The sequence below is a fragment of the Phyllobates terribilis genome, unplaced genomic scaffold (assembly GCF_046119375.1).
Source record: "Phyllobates terribilis strain yellow unplaced genomic scaffold, ASM4611937v1 Scaffold_2__4_contigs__length_985480577, whole genome shotgun sequence".
Classification (NCBI taxonomy): domain Eukaryota; kingdom Metazoa; phylum Chordata; class Amphibia; order Anura; family Dendrobatidae; genus Phyllobates; species Phyllobates terribilis.
This window is the reverse complement of record NW_027362762.1, coordinates 621828191-621849477: the sequence shown is the minus strand read 5'-3', so window position 1 is coordinate 621849477 and position 21287 is coordinate 621828191. Positions and strand designations below refer to the sequence as shown.

The following is a 21287-nucleotide window of genomic DNA, read 5'->3' as shown; positions in this document are numbered from 1 at the left end:
CCTGTGTCAGGGAGAAAGCGTCGGGCAGGAAGCAGAGGGCGTCACCAGGGTGACCGTGATGCAACAACCACATAAACGGTGTTTATGATGCCCATAGAAAATATTTTTAGAGACGCTGCACTGGGACAAGGACGTGGGCGTGGTTGCTGATGATGGTGGTTACAAGCGTGCAAAGACAGGTGCAGGGCGGGAGGCATATTCGCATGTGCCATGGACAGAGGATTGGCGTGCACGCACAACAGCGCAACAGGCAGTGGTGTCACCATCATACACTATTTCTGGACCAAACTAGTCCGGTGCTTTGCTGTCATGTGCCTGAGCATGCTGGTGGTGGTCAGGCTGGTAGTTTTGCTGCCCCTGCTGTTGCTTGTCATGTCAGATGTTGCAATTGGCCTTTTTGAGGTTAACTTGACAGTCTTTGAAAAAGAGCCAGACTCTGGAAGACCTAACAGTAGGGCTGGCAACTTCCCTCGAGTTGGTGTTCTGGGGAACAGTTGCCTGCCTTGTGCCTGTGGCCACCCCACTGTTTCTTTCTGCCTGTTGTGGTGCTTCACCTCCCTCCCCCTCTGTGCTGCTGTCCTCGCTATGCATGTAATCTTGCCAGGTTGGGTCAATGACTTCATTGTCCTCCGGCTCGTCTTCCACTTATGCACCCTGGGTCTTCTCCTGACTTGCAGCCAATTGTGTCTCATCATCATCACCCACCGCTTGCGGCATTAATTGCACTTTCCCACAGTCGTGTGACCGTGGCTGCTCAGATATTTGGGCATTGCTACATACTATCTCCTCTTGCCCGGCTGGAAGCGGGCTGGGCGAATCTATAAATGGAAAAGTGAACAGCTCTTCGGAGTGTCCAAGTGTGGGATCACTTGTCTCCGGGCACTGGGCATGGTGGGAGGAAGGAGGATAAGGGTGAGGAATATGTGTTCCAGACTCACGACTACTGAGAATGGACCGTGTGGAAGACAGGGTGGTGGTGGTGGCAAACTGAGTGGAAACATTATCTGCTATCCAACCAACAACTTTTTCACACTGCTCTGGCTTCAATAGTGTTGTTCCACGGCCCCCTACAAAGTAGTACAGAAGGATAGAGCGACATGATGTGGGTGCTTGTTGAGCTCCCTGAGCAGGCACAGTTTCAGCTTCCCCACCGCCTTGGCCTCTGTGTTCTCCATCACCATCACGTTCACTTCCCAGTCCCTTACCACATGCCTTGCCCATTTTAAATGGAGTATAATATTTGTCACATTCCCAAAAATGTCAGGATTATCACCGCAGTAATATCGGATCATGTCTGATGGCCACGGTTTTAGGCAATGGCCTTATGGCATGGTATTGGTCAGCGAGCAAGTGTGAATAGGTTTGAACAACACACAACTGTGTGTCATAACTAGTGTCATCGATGCCAAGTGTGGGCAGTTATTTCATTTGGCAATTGGACACCCATCTTCTATGTTCACACAGGTACAGTATGTCTGCTTGCTGTCTGTCATCTTCTGCTACTTCCCTTGAAACAATGTAAATGGTACAATATCTCTGCTTTATGGATCTTTGCTATACTGTTATAAGGTTTGCTATTCCCACTTTAAACACTAGGGGGAGCAGCTGTTGAAATTTGCCATGAAAACCTAGTGTACAACTTGCTCACATTACGACTGCAGTATATGTGGGCTGGATCTGCTTACATGTGTGACATTGCTCCTCTCCTCCCCTTGTAACACAGGTACTTTAGATGCAGTGACACAGAAGCACAGAGCAGCCAATACAGGGTTAATAAACAGGGAAAGTTTATGATAACAAGATGAATCTCCACGCAGGGAGTAACAGGGGAAAATATGGAGAAATAGCAGGTATTAGTCTGTAACTGACAGTTTACAGTTTCACTAGATGTAGCAGAGTCAAACCGGTAACAAACGACAGTTTTTTCACTTAGCTGACTTGTATCCTCTACAAGGCAGTTTCCAGCTGGTGCTGGTGACGCTGTCTTCAGGCTTTCCCGCCCAAACAATGCTCCGTCTTCTGGCGGTAGCGGGCGGTCTCCGGTTTTACCCACTGAGCCCCTAGTCCATAAGACAGCACCTCACGTGCTCAGCTCCACGGACCCTGCATCTCTTCTCCCTACAGTCAGCTTGACTCCTCCGGTCCACTGCCCTCGGATCCCTTGCTCCAAGTCCTGTAGCCAGGAGCCTGAACCCTCTCACACTGCTCTGCTCGTCACACCAGTAGTCTCTCTGTCACCTGACCTCCCAGCTCTCTCTCTCAACACACCCCCTGCTTCCCTGTCACATGACTCCTCTGCTTGCAGTCTGTCTTCCCCCTGCAACAAGATGTACGGCCTCGGCCGTTCTGGATCCCTTGCTCTGAAAGCACTTACACCCCGATCTTCCCCCTTACACTCCCGCTCTCCTTTAACTCGCCATTCCACGGACGAGAGTTCCTTCATCAAACGTTCACATTCTTGGACTTCCTGAACGATACGGTACCATATGAATTGATCTTGTTCGTAACGGTGAGGAGGCACTCCTGCTGTTGTCCGTTCTGACCGGCGTAACTCAGTTTGACCGATGGGGTGGTGCAGGGTCACTTGGATTTCCAATCTCCGCCTGCCCGGTGGCTTCAACCGATGTTGTTCCCTCGCCGCCTGCACTGGGGACTGCAGTTAATCGAGTGCTGGGGCTCGGAGGTAGACTCAACAACTCTTCTTCGTCCACATCATGGCTTGGGGCAACTGTGACAGGCCCCTCTCTAAAAGCAGGTGATTCTTCTCCACCCTCATCATCTTTAGACAGACAGGGTCGCAGCATACTACGATGAACCACTCTGGTAGGGGCTCCTTCAGCCCCCTCGGGTTGAACTTCATACACAGGTCCTTCAGCGCCAATCCTGCGCTTCACTCGGTGCGGGGTCCGTTCCCACCGCCTACTCAATTTGCCCCGGAGCCACCTGTCCCGAACCAACACCCGCTCCCTGGGCCTCAGAGCTGTCCCTCGAAGAGGCAATGTTGTTTGAGCTCCTGAAACTTTTGTTGTACCAACCGTCGGAGGGTCTGCAGTCGATGCCGATGTTCTCGGACCCAGGAAGACACCCCCGTCCGTGGGTAGTCCTCCTCGGGGTCCAGCTCTAACTCGGTGATCTCTCGCCCATTTCGTCCAAACAGCAAGGTATAAGGAGTGAACCCCGTCGTACTATTCACTCGGTTGTTGTAGACCCACACCAGTTCGGCCACAAACTCAGGCCATCGTACCTTCCGATCTTCCTCCAACGTGCGGAGCATTTGGATCAGTATCCGATTAAAGCGTTCACAGGCCCCATTTCCTAGAGGGTGGTAAGGAGTAGTCCGTGACTTTTCAGTCTTGTACAACCGGTGCAGCTCTTCCATCACCCGGCCTTGGAAGCAGGTGCCTTGATCGGAATGAATCCTCTTTGGGCAGCCGTACACCCGAATGAAGTCTCGGCAGATGGCCTGCGCAGCTGACTCGGCGGTCTGGTCTCTGGTCGGGGTCACTACCGCAAACTTGGTGAAGTGGTCTGTCATTACCAGGCAATGTTCATACCCAAGATGCGCCGGTCCAACAGTCAAATAGTCGATCATCAGCACCTCCAAGGGGGCAGAAGTCACACTAGTTTGTATGGGGACCCTCTGCTCCGCGGGCTTTACCAGCTCACAGCTCCGACATCTTCGACAAGTGTCTTCTATTGTTGCTTGCAGTCGGGGATGATACACCAGCCTCTGCAACCACTGAAACGTCTTCTCTGGTCCGAAGTGAGCCCCTCGTTCATGAGCCTCCTTACCCACTACTCCGACCAACTTCTCTGGGATCACCACTTGCCAGGTGGTTCCGAACTCTCACAGTAGCTGCACCCATCGGTACAGCAGCCCTTCTCGCAAACACAGTCTCTCCCATTGTCCCAGCATTTTCAGTGCTCCCGAGGACAGGGTACTCCTCTCTTCTCGACTGGGGACTTGCCGCAAAGCCACCCATTGACGTAATGGAGCAACTTCTCTGTCAGTCTGTTGAAGTCGGATCCAGTCATCTCTTGGCCACCCTAGTACTTGTTCTTCAGACGTCTCTCCGATCTGTACCTGCGCCGCGGTCAGGGGTCCCACAAAACTTCGGAAGCTAGGGGTCTCATCCGCCTCCAAATCTTCATCGCGGTCATGATCAGGCCGTTCATATGTCACTCTGGAGAGGTCGTCGGCGTGAGTATTCTCTGCCTTAGGCCGGTAGGCGATCTTATACCGGTACCATGCCATGCGGGCCACCCACCACTGCTCCAGGGCCCCCAATTTCGCATTCTCCATGTGGGCCAGCGGGTTGTTATCTGTTCTCACCAGTACTTCGGACCCGGACAAATACTCCTCAAACTTCTCGGTCATTGCCCAAACCAGAGCCAGCAACTCTAATTTGAAAGAGCTATAATTATCTGGGTTCCTCTCGGAGTCGTGAAGGGAGCGGCTGGTGTACGCAATCACGCACTCTTTCCCCTCCTGTACTTGGGATAACACGGCTCCCAGACCATGTAGGCTCCCATCAGTGTGGAGTATGAAGGGTTGGGAGAAATCCGCATAGGCAAGTATTGGGGCCTCGGTCAGGGCCATTTTTAGGGCATGGAAGGCCTCTTCCTGGCTGCTTCCCCACCAAATCGCCTGATTCTTGGAGCCCACCGGCACTCCCTTAAGTAGCTCCAGCAATAGGTTGGCTATGCGGGTGAAGTTCTTCACGAATCTTCGGTAGTATCCGGCAAGTTCCAGGAAGGCCCGAACGTCCTTCACTGTCTTCGGGTTAGGCCACTCCTGTACGGCGGCCACCTTTTCCTGGGTGGGCCTGACTCCTTCACTGGACACAGTATGACCGAGATATTCGATCTGTTTGCGGAACAGGTGGCACTTCTGGGGCTTCACCTTTAGGCCATGACTCTGTAGGCGACTCAGTACTTGCTCCAGTCGCTGGAGGTGCTCCTCGAAGGTGGCGGCATAGACAATTATGTCGTCAAGGTAAATCAGTGTCGCCTCGAAGTTCAAATCGCCCAGGCACCTCTCCATCAGACGCTGGAACGTCCCGGGGGCGTTAGTCAGGCCGAAGGGCATCCGATTGAACTGGAACAGTCCCATGGGTAATATGAATGCCGTCTTAGCACGGTCATGTTCGGCCACGGGCATCTGCCAGTACCCACTGGCCAGATCCAAGGAGGAGAAGTATCTTGCCTTCTCTAAGGCCGACAGGGACTCTTCGATTCGGGGTAGTGGGTAAGAGTCCCGTACTGTACAGGCATTCAGTCGTCTATAGTCCACACAGAACCGCAGGGTCCCATCTTTCTTCCGGACCAGGACAATCGGGGCTGCCCACGGACTCTGACTCTCCCGTATCACACCATTCTGTAACATGTGGGCTAGCATCTCCTTAACCTCTTTATACATCTGGGGAGGTATCTGCTGGTATCTCTCCCACACTGGGGCAGCGCTCCCAGTAGAAATCTCGTGGGTAATGGCTTCGGTGCAACCAAAATCATCCTCATGGCGAGCAAAGACTTCCTGGTACCGCTCCAGCACATCCTCAACCTGCTGCACCTGTCAAGGTGTAAGTCCCATCAATTCAGCCCGCATTCGTTCTAGGATTCTCGTCCCCCCTTCGCACTAGCCCGGTGGGGTTCCGGCGGCACGGTGACCGCCAGAGTTCAGGGATCTCCTCGTACAGCGGACAGCTGTACCACATCAGGTCGCACCAATTTCTCTGGCATTCCCAGAATCTGGGCTATTTCCGCCCTGGGAGGGAGTGTGAGATCATCTTCGCCCAGATTAACACACCGCACTATAACATTGCCACCCTGGACGGTGGCCAGTGTCCAAGCCACCAAGAGTCCGGGGGGTACTTTGTCCATCGATGTTGGTTCTATCTGAACTTCGACCCCCTCAAGAGGTGTGCAGGCCCATGTGGGTAATGTGAGTACAGTTTGTCCGGGCGGTAAGGTGAGCGCCGTAGCTGCTGGCACTATTATTTTCGCCAGGATCTTCCCTTCACTCGACGTCTCCTTAGCCTGGGCAGCTCGGATTAGTTGTTGAAAGACCCTCCTTTGGGGAGTTCACGGGTCCCACTGGTCTAGAGGAATCTCCTTTGGCTCACTAAGCAGAATTTGCCCTATCTCTTTCAGCACATTCATTCCGAGGGTCACCGGGGGTCCACTTCCCGTTCCCCCTGCGACCAGGACGACTCCTTTTTTTCCCACATCTTTTCCACACACTCGTATCTTCATCCACACCACCCCTGCGACCGGGATGGGTAATTGATTAGCTGCCGTGAGTCTAATTACTGGTCCCTATTCAGGCCGCGCTATCTCTGGAAATCGCTGTTGAAAGTAGGCTTCTGTCATCGTAGTCACCTGGGATCCCGTGTCAACCAGGCAATGAACAGCCCGACCGCTTATTACGGCCCAGACAGTCGGGCTGCTGGAAACTAGGTCCTTGGGACTTACTTTTTTTCTTTCCCCTTCCTCAGGCTCCGTGCTGTGTCCCCCGAACACGGAGCCCGCTAGTTTAATGGCTGTCGCGATAGGGGCCACCCTCGGCTAGCACAGCCCCTGGCGTAATGTCCTGCGCCTCCACACTTCCAGCAGGTCGTGTCTCTGTCTGTGTAGGGCTGCCTCCCTCCTCTATGGAACTCTCCTGCAGGGGGGGGTCCTGAATTCAATTCTTTCCATAACTGGGGCAATCGATCTGGGTATCTCTGGTGTCGGGGCAGGGGTCTTCTTGAGACTGGACCATTCATCCCGCATCTCCTGTATCTCCTTCCGCATCTCTCGAGCCCATTCCGGTTCAGCTGCAGGTGGGGTGGGTACCTCATTACTCCGGACCATCCCTGCCAGGGCAGTCACCCCCATCTCCTGCTCTCTCACACGTGCCTCCGCCCCCACTACTAGAAAAGTCATACGTGGGTTGGTGCACAGGCGCTCCCACAAGGCCTGCTTCAGCTGCACATCCCTGAGGCCTGCCACAAACTGGTCCCTTAAGATCACGTCAGGGGGGCCCATTCCCAAATTCCCCATGTCTTCTTTTCAAGTGATATAGGCCTGCACCCTCTGTAAGGCATTAACATGCTGTGTCACAGTCTCCCCCTCCTGCTGCACTTGGTGAAACAGTCGTATCCTCAGCTCTCCTACATTGGTGGGATCCTCATGCATTTTCTCCAGTAGCCGCACCACTTTTTCTACAGTATCCCGGTCATGGGGAGGGCGGTACATCACAGACTGTCAGGCCTCGCCGTCCAGGGCCAGTAAGGCTATTTCGGCTTGCATAGCTGGGGTCATCAGGTGCATATGTAGCACCCTGAGGATTCGGCTGCTACAGGGGTATTGCACCTCAACCCAGAGGTGTGATATTCCACTCCCGGGTAAGGATGGAGTGTGGATCTGAGCCCGGAGAGCTGCATGCACTACACACATCCCATTTCCGAGGAACAGACCAACGGTACTCCCACTTAGAAATGTGCAGGTACGACCGAGTCTGTTCCTGGCTGGAGTGGGAGGGGGGTGGTACATCCCAGTAGTGTAGGGGCAGATAGGGGGAGCAGCCTGGGTAAAGATAGGAGCTCATTGGGTGCTGGTCACCTGAGCTCACACATAGAGGGAGTATTTAAGGTGGGCACCATCTAAGATCAGGGTCAGTCTGTGAGTCTTTGCAGAGGAGTCTTTGTAGGAGGCTGGTCAGTCAGTCTGTCAGTCTTTTGCAGAGCAGTGGAGGAAAGCAGAGGAGCAGAGAAGCCCCAGGCCAAGAGAGTGAGAGAGGAGAAAGGAAGAAAGACCCAGAGGGGGTGAAAGAAAAGGACTCTGAGAACCCAAAGTCCATCACCGGGTGAAGAGTTGGCAACTGGGTACCGGATCCCAAACTGGTGGGGGCTAAAGCACACCCTAGCCAGAGACCGGAGGCCGTGGGCAGGATCTGCCACGGCCACCCACCACATCCACCCTGAAGGCAAACCACGTGTAGGGTCAGGGAACCCAAGGCCAAGGGTCTCCCAACAGAAGGCCCGAGGGAGCTGGACCTAGGTGGATCCCTGGTGGGGACGGCCAGAAGACAGGACAGGAAGGAGGGCTCAGGGTCACGCTCCGGACTTGCTTGGGGGTTGGCTGAATCCAGGACCTGGTGGACGCAGCACGGCTCGGGTGGTCACTTGAAGCTGGAGTGACCGGAACATCAGCAGTAAGTAAATACCCTAAACTGCACAACCCGACTCTGTCTTTAATTACCATCTATGCTGCACCACCACAACCCCCATCCTCTGCACCTGACCCCCTGAGGCTATACCCCACCCGTTGGGGGTTATACTATCAAAAGCTGCACCAACACCATCAGCCTCAGCGGACCCTGCTGCAGCGGCGGCCGTAGTGACCGCAATACAACGGGTGGCGTAGTCGACATAAAGAACTTTAGTAACATCAGTAAGGACTGCCACACACTGAGCTTGACACCCTGGGCACGGACCGGGTCACAGCCACTCGGAGACTACAACCCCCATCTGATCCGGCTCCGGGTATTCCCCTAAAGAATATGGCCCAGGGGGCGCGTCAACTTTGGCGTAGTCGGCAGGATTACGTGCCCGCAACACCCGGGTACTGCGTGCCTGAAGAAAAGAACAAGTTTACCTCAAAAAGAAGTCTCCTGCCGGTTCCGGAGGGTCCCCGCCATCGGACCCCATCACCAGTCGATTCCCGCCGGTTGTCCGCCATCAACAGCTTTTTCCCGCCATCTGCAGAGTTTCCCGCCACTGGGAGACGATTCCCGCCATTTCCGAAGATTTCCCGCCTTGGAAGAGCGGACGCCATTATGGGCGTGCCAGAGGGTGGCAAGAGGCCGCCTCCCATCGTGGGCCAAGACCGAAAATGGCGCCAAAAGTGGAAACCGCCCCCACCAACAGAGACTGTGATGCTAGAGGTGTCTGTCAGCGTGAAAGAACTGCCCCTGGAGCTGACAATCACCAAGTTGCCCCGGGACCGCCCTCGAAGTGGGAGGACTGAGAACAAGAGAGCAAAGATGGGTGTCGCCTGGAGCAGTCTGGAGAGAGCGCACCCGGAGACAAGAAGCCTAGAGCTGAGTCCAGAAGAAGCTTACCCGGAGATGGAAGGAGAGCAGAGCAGCACCGGCCCGCTGGCCAGGAGCCTGCCGGAAACAGCAGAAGGAGAGCAGAGCAGCACCGACCCGTTGGTCAGGAGCCTGCTAGAAGTAACGACCCCACTAGGCCTAGTGGAGGTCCTTGCACAGCTCCCCCGAGATCGGGAGTGTGCACAGACCGCGCTGGAGGGCCTCGCACGGAGGATGGCCCGGGTGCAGCGAGAGACGTTGGCGGAGTGGAGCCGAGAGATGGCCCAGCAGACCGAGACTCGTCAGCGGAGCACGCCACCCGAGACGAGGAGACAGACCGCCTCTGAGGATGGCGCAGGAGGACTGAAGGCCGGAGACGGCGCCGAGAAGGGAGCCAAACGAAAGATGGCAGGTAAAGGGGACGTCTTTACCCCAAACCGGGAAACCGCTTGCCTGCCCCAGCTCCCCGTCGCAGAGCCCGAAGTACCCCCTGCCGTGCCCGTAACCGCAACGTCACCGCCGCAGACTAGGCCTCAAACGGGAGCCGCGACCCCTGTGACGTCATACGCCTCGACCCCGAGCGTGACCAAGCAGGAAGTACCATCGGCCTGGTCGCAAGGCCTAGTACCCCCGGGCACCGCAATACCAACAGCGCCCCCGACCTCCGCGGAGCCACCGGCCTGGTCGCAGGGCCAAGTAGCCCAGGGCGCCGCCGTCCTTACGGTGCCCTTCACTTTCCAGGTGCCCCAGGCCTGGCCGCAAGGCCTGGTTAACCCGGGCGCCGCTACCACCACCGCGCCCATAAAACCAAGAGTACCGCACCTGGGTGAGGATCTATTTGCCCAGCATACGTGCCCGGACGGGTCTGAAACTGAAACTGTCCACAAAGAAAGAGCAGGAGGACGCCGTCGTTGAAGTACGGTAGAGAGAGACTGTATATAGTTGCCCGTCGGGGCACAGTGAACCGTTGCTGCTAATATAGTACCCGTTGGGACCAGAGAACTAAACTGTTAACCCCGTGTGTCCCCATTCCCACTGACCGAGGACTGAGAGCGGTCATTCCTCCCTAATACCTGGCCGAGGACTGAGAGCGGCCACCTTCCCTTTTGTATATAGTTGCGCTTCCTAAAGCGCCCCCTACTGGTTTTACAGGAAAACCACTTCCAAGAAAAGAGACTGTCGCGCTTTGCCCGGTCACCAGTTGCACAGTGACCGGAGGAGGAACAGAAGCGAGGAAAAGTCTACAAGAATGTTTTATATGAAAAGTTTTATTGATATATATATATATAATGTTTTATATGTTTTATATGTTTATGCAAAAATTGTATGTTTTGTGGTGTTTTATCTTTTACAGCCCGAGGACGTGCTGTGATTTACCAGGGGGGAATGTAGCACCCTGAGGATTCGGCTGCTACAGGGGTATTGCACCTCAACCCAGAGGTGTGATATTCCACTCCCGGGTAAGGATGGAGTGTGGATCTGAGCCCGGAGAGCTGCATGCACTACACACATCCCATTTCCGAGGAACAGACCAACGGTACTCCCACTTAGAAATGTGCAGGTACGACCGAGTCTGTTCCTGGCTGGAGTGGGAGGGGGGTGGTACATCCCAGTAGTGTAGGGGCAGATAGGGGGAGCAGCCTGGGTAAAGATAGGAGCTCATTGGGTGCTGGTCACCTGAGCTCACACATAGAGGGAGTATTTAAGGTGGGCACCATCTAAGATCAGGGTCAGTCTGTGAGTCTTTGCAGAGGAGTCTTTGTAGGAGGCTGGTCAGTCAGTCTGTCAGTCTTTTGCAGAGCAGTGGAGGAAAGCAGAGGAGCAGAGAAGCCCCAGGCCAAGAGAGTGAGAGAGGAGAAAGGAAGAAAGACCCAGAGGGGGTGAAAGAAAAGGACTCTGAGAACCCAAAGTCCATCACCGGGTGAAGAGTTGGCAACTGGGTACCGGATCCCAAACTGGTGGGGGCTAAAGCACACCCTAGCCAGAGACCGGAGGCCGTGGGCAGGATCTGCCACGGCCACCCACCACATCCACCCTGAAGGCAAACCACGTGTAGGGTCAGGGAACCCAAGGCCAAGGGTCTCCCAACAGAAGGCCCGAGGGAGCTGGACCTAGGTGGATCCCTGGTGGGGACGGCCAGAAGACAGGACAGGAAGGAGGGCTCAGGGTCACGCTCCGGACTTGCTTGGGGGTTGGCTGAATCCAGGACCTGGTGGACGCAGCACGGCTCGGGTGGTCACTTGAAGCTGGAGTGACCGGAACATCAGCAGTAAGTAAATACCCTAAACTGCACAACCCGACTCTGTCTTTAATTACCATCTATGCTGCACCACCACAACCCCCATCCTCTGCACCTGACCCCCTGAGGCTATACCCCACCCGTTGGGGGTTATACTATCAAAAGCTGCACCAACACCATCAGCCTCAGCGGACCCTGCTGCAGCGGCGGCCGTAGTGACCGCAATACAACGGGTGGCGTAGTCGACATAAAGAACTTTAGTAACATCAGTAAGGACTGCCACACACTGAGCTTGACACCCTGGGCACGGACCGGGTCACAGCCACTCGGAGACTACAACCCCCATCTGATCCGGCTCCGGGTATTCCCCTAAAGAATATGGCCCAGGGGGCGCGTCACATACATAACATACACCTAACTCTTTCAATCCAGTCCCACAGCATCATATTGTCCCCGGTGAACTTTGGGAGATTGCTGAGCATAGCTCCCAGCGGCAAGCTAGATTTAGGGGCTCCCAGGATGGACTGCTCTGCAGTGTCTGTGTCTAACGACTGCATCCTGCCTACTACGCCAAATGTAACACAGGTACTTTAGATGCAGTGACACAGTAGCACAGAGCAGCCAATACAGGGTTAATAAACAGGGAAAGTTTATGATAACAAGATGAATCTCCACGCAGGAAGTAACAGGGGAAAATATGGGGAAATAGCAGGTATTAGTCTGTAACTGACAGTTTACAGTTTCACTAGATGTAGCAGAGTCAAACCGGTAACAAACGACAGTTTTTTCACTTAGCTGACTTGTATCCTCTACAAGGCAGTTGCCAGCTGGTGCTGGTGACGCTGTCTTCAGGCTTTCCCGTCCAAACAATGCTCCGTCTTCTGGCGGCAGCGGGCGGTCTCCGGTTTTACCCTCTGAGCCCCTAGTCCACAACACGGCACCTCACGTGCTCAGCTCCACGGACCCTGCGTCTCTTCTCCCTACAGTCAGCTTGACTCCTCCGGTCCACTGCCCTCGGATCCCTTGCTCCAAGTCCTCTAGCCAGGAGCCTGGACCCTCTCACATTACTCTGCTCCGCAGGACTCAGCTCCGCTTTCCCGCACAAACGTCCTCGTCTCTCCCTCTCTCTCGTCACACCAGGAGTCTATCTGTCACCTGACCTCCCAGCTCTCTCTCTCAACACACCCCCTGCTTCCCTGTCACATGACTCCTCTGCTTGCAGTCTGTCTTCCCCCTGCAACAAGAGGTACGGCCCCGGCAGTTCAGGATCCCTTGATCTGAAAGCACTTACACCCCGGTCTTCCGCCTTACACCCTTCCGGGTATTTGTAAAAAGATAAGAAAGAATGAAGTGTAGGATATTCATTTTGGGCAGACATATTGTTAGATGATTGCACTGCACAACAATTGGCTAGATTGTACAATTAACACGTGCAATTAGGTTGCTGAAAATTCTATTATATTTGTGCAGGAAAATAAATATATATAAATAATATACAGTGTATATGTGGCACCCCAGGGGTCTGGTTTCCACAGTAATAGCAGTATTACGTCTGTGAGCAGGTGGGAGGTCTCCTGGGCAGGAATCCTAAGCATGCCACACCTCCTGCCCAGTCCTGGGAGGGGAAGAACTTCCCCTATAAAAACTGGGGCTGAGGCAGGGTTAGAGAGAGGAGTTCCAGACAGAGACGGAGTCTGGTCTGGACACGCAGAAACAGGGACAGATAGACATCAGGAGCTCTGTAGGAGCCAAGGAGAAGCGCCAGGGGCTGGAGCTGTGCAGAGCTCGCCCTGGGAGAAGGTACTAAAACCGGACACAGGAGTCCGAGGCTGTGGGGACTAAGATATACCCAGCAGCAGAATCCATCCGGCAGGGGATTCCAGGTCCTCTGGCCATAAAAGCCCGGAGGCTCAGTCACAACGAAGGGACCAGCACCGCCATCCCGGAGCAGAGGCTAACAGGAGGCCCCAGGTCACCAGCCATACGGGTGAGCACCACACGGTATACCCAGGGACGTGGGCTACTTGTAACCGCTGAAAGCAGGGTAGCCAGGAAGGGTACAGACTAACGGGAAGGCCTACAACTCCACCTGGCCAGGGGAACTCCGGCTTACTCGCAGACTAACCAGGCCCCAACTACTAGCCAGTACTCCCGGGGGAATTTGCCTTGTACCATCAGTAAAGGCCCTGAACTGTACCCTCGCGTCTCCGTGCTTCCTTGTCGCACCGTTAGTGCCGGGACATCCACACCATCACTCCCAACATCACCCACATCCGCTGCCCTGAGGCCATACCTCTCCCGTTGGGGGTTATATCAACATTGCTGCACACCTATACCACCGGCCTCAGCGGTCTGCCCTGCAGCGGCGGTTTCATAACCGCATTCAACGGGTGGCGTAGTCGGACAATAATACCATCATACCAATAACTGCCACTTAGTTTGACCACCCTGGGCGCGGACCGGATCACCGCCACACGAAGACTACTACCCCATCGGATCCGGCTCCGGGTATCCCCCGCGCGCACGCGTGCCGCACTACAGCACTGGCCCAGGGGGCGAGTCAACTTTGGCGTAGTCGGCAGGATTTCGTGCCCGCAACCACCGGGTACTGCGTGCCTGAAAAAGAGACTTTTATACTTACCTGTGGTGAAGTTTCCCGCCGTCCGGAGTCGTTTCCCGCCATCTGGAGCCGATTCCCGCCATCCGACGCCATCTGCTGCCTTCTTCCCGCCATCCGTGGAGTTTTCCCGCCATTGGACGCCATCCTGAGGGCGCCGCGTGGGAAGAAGAGGGGCGTGGACTCCGAAAGCCCGCGAGAACTGAAGCCCCGCCTCACGTCCGGACGTTGCGTAAGGTCCTGGAAGGAGCCCAGCAGACGCCGACGTCACAGGAGCGCGACGGAAGGTCCTCAACCCTGACGATCCACTGCGGAGCCGCGGCCTACGGAAGAGGATCATCGCAAGGTAGGCCACGGTCCACTAGGGGGGAGGAGGATGTCGGATACGGAGGAGAGCTTCACCGCCACAGCCGCCGCCAGCGCCACCGCTGCTGCGGTCATGCCTTTCACCATGCCCTATATCCCGGGGGCAGCCTGGCTACCCCAGTACTCAGGGGAGTCACATACCCTAAATGACTTCAGAGAAAGGCTGGATAGCCTCTTCCAGGTGTATCCCCTCACGGAGGCGCAAAAAGTGAGCATCCTGGTGGCCCAATTAATCGGGGCAGCCCAAAGGGAGGTAAAGTCCTGGCCACCTGGGAGGAAGAGGACTGTCAGAGACATACTAACCCGGCTGAAAGACACATTTGACACCCGCACCTCAGCCGAAATAAAACTAAGATTTTATGGGTGCAAACAACGGGCACATGAGAGTATAAGAGACTATGCTCTAAACCTACAAGAGGCCCTGAGAGCCATTAAGCAGGCAGACCCTGACAGCGTGGGAAATGAAGATAAGCTGTTGACTGAACAATTCATTGAGGGTCTACTGTGCAATGCCCACCGAACCCAGTTGCGGGCAATGGCCTTACAGGACCCTGACCTGGACTTTGCACAGTTCAAGGACAGAGCCATCCGGGTGCTCCGAGAACCGGCACCAGGTGGCGCTGTGACCCACAGGCGCCCTGCTATCACTTATCACCAGGAGACGGCGCCCTTGTCTGCAGGGCCTGTGGGAGCTGATGCGCAGGCTTTAAACAGTGACCCGGCTACAGACCTGCACCATCAGGTCCAAGAGCTAACTAAAAGCGTTGCCGCGCTAACCCGAACTGTGCAGTCTTTACAGGTTTCTACTGCAGGGAAGATCGAGCTGGCATCCGGACCGGAGGACATCCCGTGGCGCCGACCAAGGAGGACCCCACCGGCCAGAGGAAGACCCAGCGATCGATACAACGGGGACGGACGACCTATTTGCCGCCGCTGCTATCAACCCGGACATGTGGCAAGGTACTGTCATTTAAACGGGCACAACCTGGGGTAGAGGGCCAACCCCCAGGCATAAGACCATCAGGCCCATCAAACTGGCGTGATAAATACGTAGGGGGACGTCCAATCTTGCCTGTGGTACTGGATGGCATTCCTATGAGTGCCCTACTAGACACTGGGTCACAGGTCACCACCATCCCGTACGTGCTCTTCAAGCAGTACTGGAATGATTTGGACATAACCCGCTACCCAGACGACGACCTGAGTATCATCGCCAGCAATGGTCAGCCCGTGCCGCAGGTGGGATTCAAGGAGGTGACCATTAAAATCGGTAAAGTCGAACTGGCGGCACAAGGACTGATTATAGTGGACATAGACCGTCATGAGAGTCACCCTAGAATCACCCTGGGAACCAATGTAATTGAAAATTGTCTTGCAGAGGTGATTCTCATTTTACAGCAGGTTGCCAAGAACGCCAGTTCCGGCCAGCAGCGTGTGCTCCAAAAAGAGATCCGGGCACTGATGAAGCGGCAACAGGTGGAACTATCTGGTGGTGAGATAGGTAGCGTGAGAATGTGTGACCCGTTCCCTATTGCCATGCCCCCAAAAAGTGAGATGATGATTTGGTGCCGGGCAGCTATTGGTCTAAGAGGTAGAGACTACCAAGCAATGGTAGAACCCGTCTACTCAGACAGTAGGCCCACCATTTTGACAGCACGGGGGGTGGTCGATGTACGCCATGGGAGGGTGCCCGTTCGCATCATAAATATCGGTGAGAGAGAAGTACACCTGCCCCGGTATGCCACGCTAGCTAAATTGTTCACCATAAACCAGAATTCTGTACAGGCTGTGGAACCCTTGCCTCCATCTCAACCAGAGGAAGGTAACGGCTCTAAGAATCCAGTGGAGGACTGGTGTCAACAACTACATCTGGGTACTGACTCCACTCCCTCACACCAGAAACAAGGAGTCTATCGGGTGGTTCAAGAGTACGAGAGAGTGTTTAGTAAACACCCGTTAGACTTCGGGCGAGTAAAGGGGGTAGAACACCACATCCCCACGGGAGACCATCCTCCCATAAAGGAGAGATACCGACCCGTACCCCCTGCACACTACCAACACGCCAAGGGGATGCTTAGAGACATGAAGGAGGCTGGGGTAATCAGGGACAGCTGTAGCCCCTGGGCAGCTCCACTAGTCTTAGTGAAAAAGAAGGACAACACTATGAGAATGTGTGTAGACTACAGGAAGGTCAACCGTATCACACACAAAGATGCGTACCCGTTACCAAGGATAGAAGAGTCCTTAGCTGCATTAAAATCTGCTAACTTCTTCTCTACTTTGGATCTCACTAGCGGGTACTGGCAGGTTCCTGTAGCAGAGGCAGACCGGGAGAAGACCGCATTCACCACCCTGATGGGTCTCAGCGAATTTAACTGCATGCCGTTCGGGCTCTGCAACGCACCAGGAACCTTCCAACGGTTGATGGAATGCTGTCTGGGACACCGGAACTTCGAGACGGTCCTGTTATACCTGGACGATGTCATCGTCTATTCCAAGACCTACGAGGACCACCTGAAACACCTGGCAGAAGTGTTCGAAGCTCTGGCAAACTACGGCCTAAAGGTGAAACCCTCCAAGTGTCACCTCCTGAAATCAAAGGTGCAATACCTGGGACACGTGGTGAGTGCTGACGGAGTGGCTCCTGACCCTGATAAGATCACCGTGATTAAGGACTGGCCAAGACCCTCCAGCATAAAGGAAGTGCGGCAGTTCCTCGGGTTGGTAGGCTACTACCGAAGATTCATTCCCGGTTTCACCAAAATGGCAGCCCCTATGCAGGACCTCCTGATAGGTCAATCTCGAAAAGCCAAAAACCAGAAGCCGCCCTTCAGGTGGGAAAAGCTGGAAGAGGAGTCCTTTTGCCAGCTGAAGATGGCCCTCACGGGGGATGAAATCCTGGCATATCCAGACTACAGCCAGCCCTTTATCCTCCACACGGACGCAAGTAACATCGGGCTAGGAGCCGTGCTGTCCCAGATCCAGCAAGGAAAAGAACGAGTAATCGCTTACGCTAGCCGAAAGCTACGACCCACCGAGAGGAACCCTGAGAATTATAGCTCATTCAAGCTGGAGTTCCTGGCAGTAGTGTGGGCAGTGACCGAACGTTTCAAGCATTACCTTGCCTCCTCCAAATTCATTGTGTACACGGATAGCAACCCGTTGACACACCTGGACACTGCAAGGCTCGGTGCTCTGGAACAGAGATGGATGGCTCGCCTGTCCAACTTTGAATTCACCATCAAATACCGGGCAGGACGCTCAAATGCCAACGCGGATGCCCTGTCTAGAATGCCGAACTTACCGGACATAGGGGAAGATCCAGAAGATCTGGAAGAAGTTGAGCTCCATGCGTTCCACCGTCATGGGATTACCCTGTATTCCCACCGTGTGAAGGACAGGCGCTCCGCGACGTTCAATCCCTTGCCCCACTACAACTGGGCGGAGATGCAAGACAGTGATCCTGCAGTCCGTCTGGTGAAGGAAATGCTGACCCAAGCCGATGCCAGTCTGGACCCAGACGCCCCAGAAGAGACTAAGCAACTGTGGAAGGAGAAAAGTAGGCTGTTCCTCTACAGGGAGAAGTTGTGCCGGAGAATGGTTAACTCTCGAACACATGAGTTGACCTGGCAGGTAGTGGTCCCAAGACGAGACGCGGCTATGGTTCTGGAGGCATACCACAACGGAGCAGGGCATTTCGGATGCAAGAAGCTGGAGTTCTTGTTGCGTGAACGGTTCTACTGGGTAGGCATGAGAGGAGCCATTGAGAGGTCGTGCAGAGACTGTGGCCCGTGCCACCTGAGAAGAAAAGACCGAGCCAGCCAGAAGACTCCCCTGCAGCCCATCATCACCAGACAGCCACTGGAACTGGTAGCCCTGGACCATGTGAAACTGGCTCCAAGCAGATCTGGGTATGTCTACGCCCTCACAATCGTAGATCATTACTCCCGGTTCCTGGTGGTGGTCCCGGTCAAGGACTTAACGGCTCAAACAGCAGCTAGAGCCTTCCAGCAGCACTTCTGCCATCCACACGGGTACCCGGACCAAGTGCTGACAGACCAAGGGCCAGCCTTCGAAGCGGAAGTCTTCCAGGAGTTCTGCAACCTGTATGGCTGCACGAAGATAAGAACAACGCCCTATCACCCACAAACTAATGGACTCTGCGAGAAGATGAACCAGGTGGTGATAGACCTCCTGAAAACATTGCCCCTGGAAGAACGCAGTATGTGGCCTGAGAAGCTGCCTGATCTGGTGGACCTATACAACCACATCCCTGTAGGTTCTACCAACTGTACCCCGGCTTACCTAATGAGAGCGAGACCTGGTAAGCTGCCTATCGACCTGGATATGGGAGTCCTGACGCCCGAGGACACCTCGCCAGAGGCAGACTGGGATACAGGACGGCAGCAGCAGTATCGGAAAGTGCAGGAGAGCGTCGAGCGAAGTCTGTCTCAAGCTAGAGAAAGGCAAGAGAGGGCTTATAATCAGTATGCTCCCGCTGTTCCCCTGGTACCTGGAGAGCAGGTCTTGAAGAGGAAAAGACGGCTCCACAAGTTGGACGACCAGTGGGAGAAGGACCCGTACACCGTACTGCCATCAAGCCATGAGAACCCAAAGATTTGCGTGATCAGTAAGGATGGGGGAGAAACCACAGCTGTTGTCTCCAGAGACCACCTGAAGAAGTGTCCCGAACAGCTGCAAAACCCTGAAGAAGAGGATCAAGAAAACCCTCGACCCGCAGAGGAAAGGGAAGAAATGATCAGGACTGTACTCGGAGACTTCCCCCGGTCTTGGACACAAGTAAACGGTGCTGTCGTGGTACCCGTCCTCACCTTTCTCCAGCCAGCCCCGCAAGTGCCTACAGAAGAACCAGTAGAGCTGGAAGAGCAGCCGGCCCAAGAGGCAGAAGAGTCCACACCAGCAGTACAGGAGGATCAACCCTCTGCTAGTAGTGAGCCTGCCGTGCCCCTAGTGAGCCAAAGAGTGCGCAGAAAGCTGCCCAGCCTGCCCATAACACCTCCTACACCCTGTAGTGCAGGACCAGTTAGTGAGCTCCGTAGGTCCACTAGGGTTACCAGAGGCCAGATGCCCGTACGTTGGAGAATCTAAGTTGGCTAGTTGCTTTAACTATTTTATGTTTACCTGTTTTGTTGTAGCCGTTGCTAATTATGTTTTTCAGTTACAGATTTCTTTATATGGACTGACAGGTTATGGACAGTGAGTAACCGGAACTATGTTGTAAATATGTTTGGAGCGTAACCCAGGAATGGACTAAAGACTGTTTAAGACTCGGGGCAGAACAGACCCCTACCTGGTTACGGCTCCCTGTTCTTTGGTGAAATGGACACCCTTATTGCTTCCCGGTTACGGACACGCCGTGACCATCTCATGTATTTAATTGTTATTGTTTATACCCTGTTATGTTTTGAAAAAAAAAAAAAAATATGTTTAGTCCGGGAGTACTAAATTTCACTAGGGGGGAATGTGGCACCCCAGGGGTCTGGTTTCCACAGTAATAGCAGTATTACGTCTGTGAGCAGGTGGGAGGTCTCCTGGGCAGGAATCCTAAGCATGCCACACCTCCTGCCCAGTCCTGGGAGGGGAAGAACTTCCCCTATAAAAACTGGGGCTGAGGCAGGGTTAGAGAGAGGAGTTCCAGACAGAGACGGAGTCTGGTCTGGACACGCAGAAACAGGGACAGATAGACATCAGGAGCTCTGTAGGAGCCAAGGAGAAGCGCCAGGGGCTGGAGCTGTGCAGAGCTCGCCCTGGGAGAAGGTACTAAAACCGGACACAGGAGTCCGAGGCTGTGGGGACTAAGATATACCCAGCAGCAGAATCCATCCGGCAGGGGATTCCAGGTCCTCTGGCCATAAAAGCCCGGAGGCTCAGTCACAACGAAGGGACCAGCACCGCCATCCCGGAGCGGAGGCTAACAGGAGGCCCCAGGTCACCAGCCATACGGGTGAGCACCACACGGTATACCCAGGGACGTGGGCTACTTGTAACCGCTGAAAGCAGGGTAGCCAGGAAGGGTACAGACTAACGGGAAGGCCTACAACTCCACCTGGCCAGGGGAACTCCGGCTTACTCGCAGACTAACCAGGCCCCAACTACTAGCCAGTACTCCCGGGGGAATTTGCCTTGTACCATCAGTAAAGGCCCTGAACTGTACCCTCGCGTCTCCGTGCTTCCTTGTCGCACCGTTAGTGCCGGGACATCCACACCATCACTCCCAACATCACCCACATCCGCTGCCCTGAGGCCATACCTCTCCCGTTGGGGGTTATATCAACATTGCTGCACACCTATACCACCGGCCTTAGCGGTCTGCCCTGCAGCGGCGGTTTCATAACCGCATTCAACGGGTGGCGTAGTCGGACACTAATACCATCATACCAATAACTGCCACTTAGTTTGACCACCCTGGGCGCGGACTGGGTCACCGCCACACGAAGACTACTACCCCCATCGGATCCGGCTCCGGGTATCCCCCGCGCGCACGCGCGCCGCACTACAGCACTGGCCCAGGGGGCGAGTCATATATATACATTTATACACTGTACTAAAGAGGCCCGAGCTATCTAAATAATTAAAATAAAGAAGGCAGGATACAAAATCTAAAATATAATGAACTTTACCAGATTGAACAGGAGTCCAGATTGAGCAACCTCGCAGCATAGTAGTAGACACACAAAGAGCAAGGCAATTGTAACCCTATGTTGTATCATTTCCGTAATGATGAATCGTGATTCACCAAACTTCAAAAATATAGTACACTTCATAATAACATGTGACCTGGTAGAAACCAATCAATTTATCAAGCGTGTTTAAAGAGAAAACTTATCTATCAACTATGTGAACACTACAGGTGTAACATAAGAGATTGCCATGACCACATATACTGTTTAAAAATTATCAGTGCAAAATGTCTAAAGTTGGCTATATGTTATTCTACAAGCTTTTTTTATAGCACTGTTTTTTCAGTCTGT

General features: G+C 54.3%; 1 protein-coding gene across 1 annotated transcript in view; it reads right to left on the bottom strand.

Annotated features, from left to right (window-relative positions):
* The window catches only part of CLPS (colipase), a 124647-nt gene extending 103615 nt beyond the window's left edge, over positions 1–21032 (bottom strand). The window contains exon 1 of the mRNA XM_073670658.1: positions 20937–21032. Within this exon, the coding sequence (XP_073526759.1) occupies positions 20937–21026 (90 nt within the window). The 5' untranslated portion in view covers positions 21027–21032. The remainder of the gene's footprint in view (positions 1–20936) is intronic.
* Between the last annotated feature and the right edge of the window lie 255 nt (positions 21033–21287).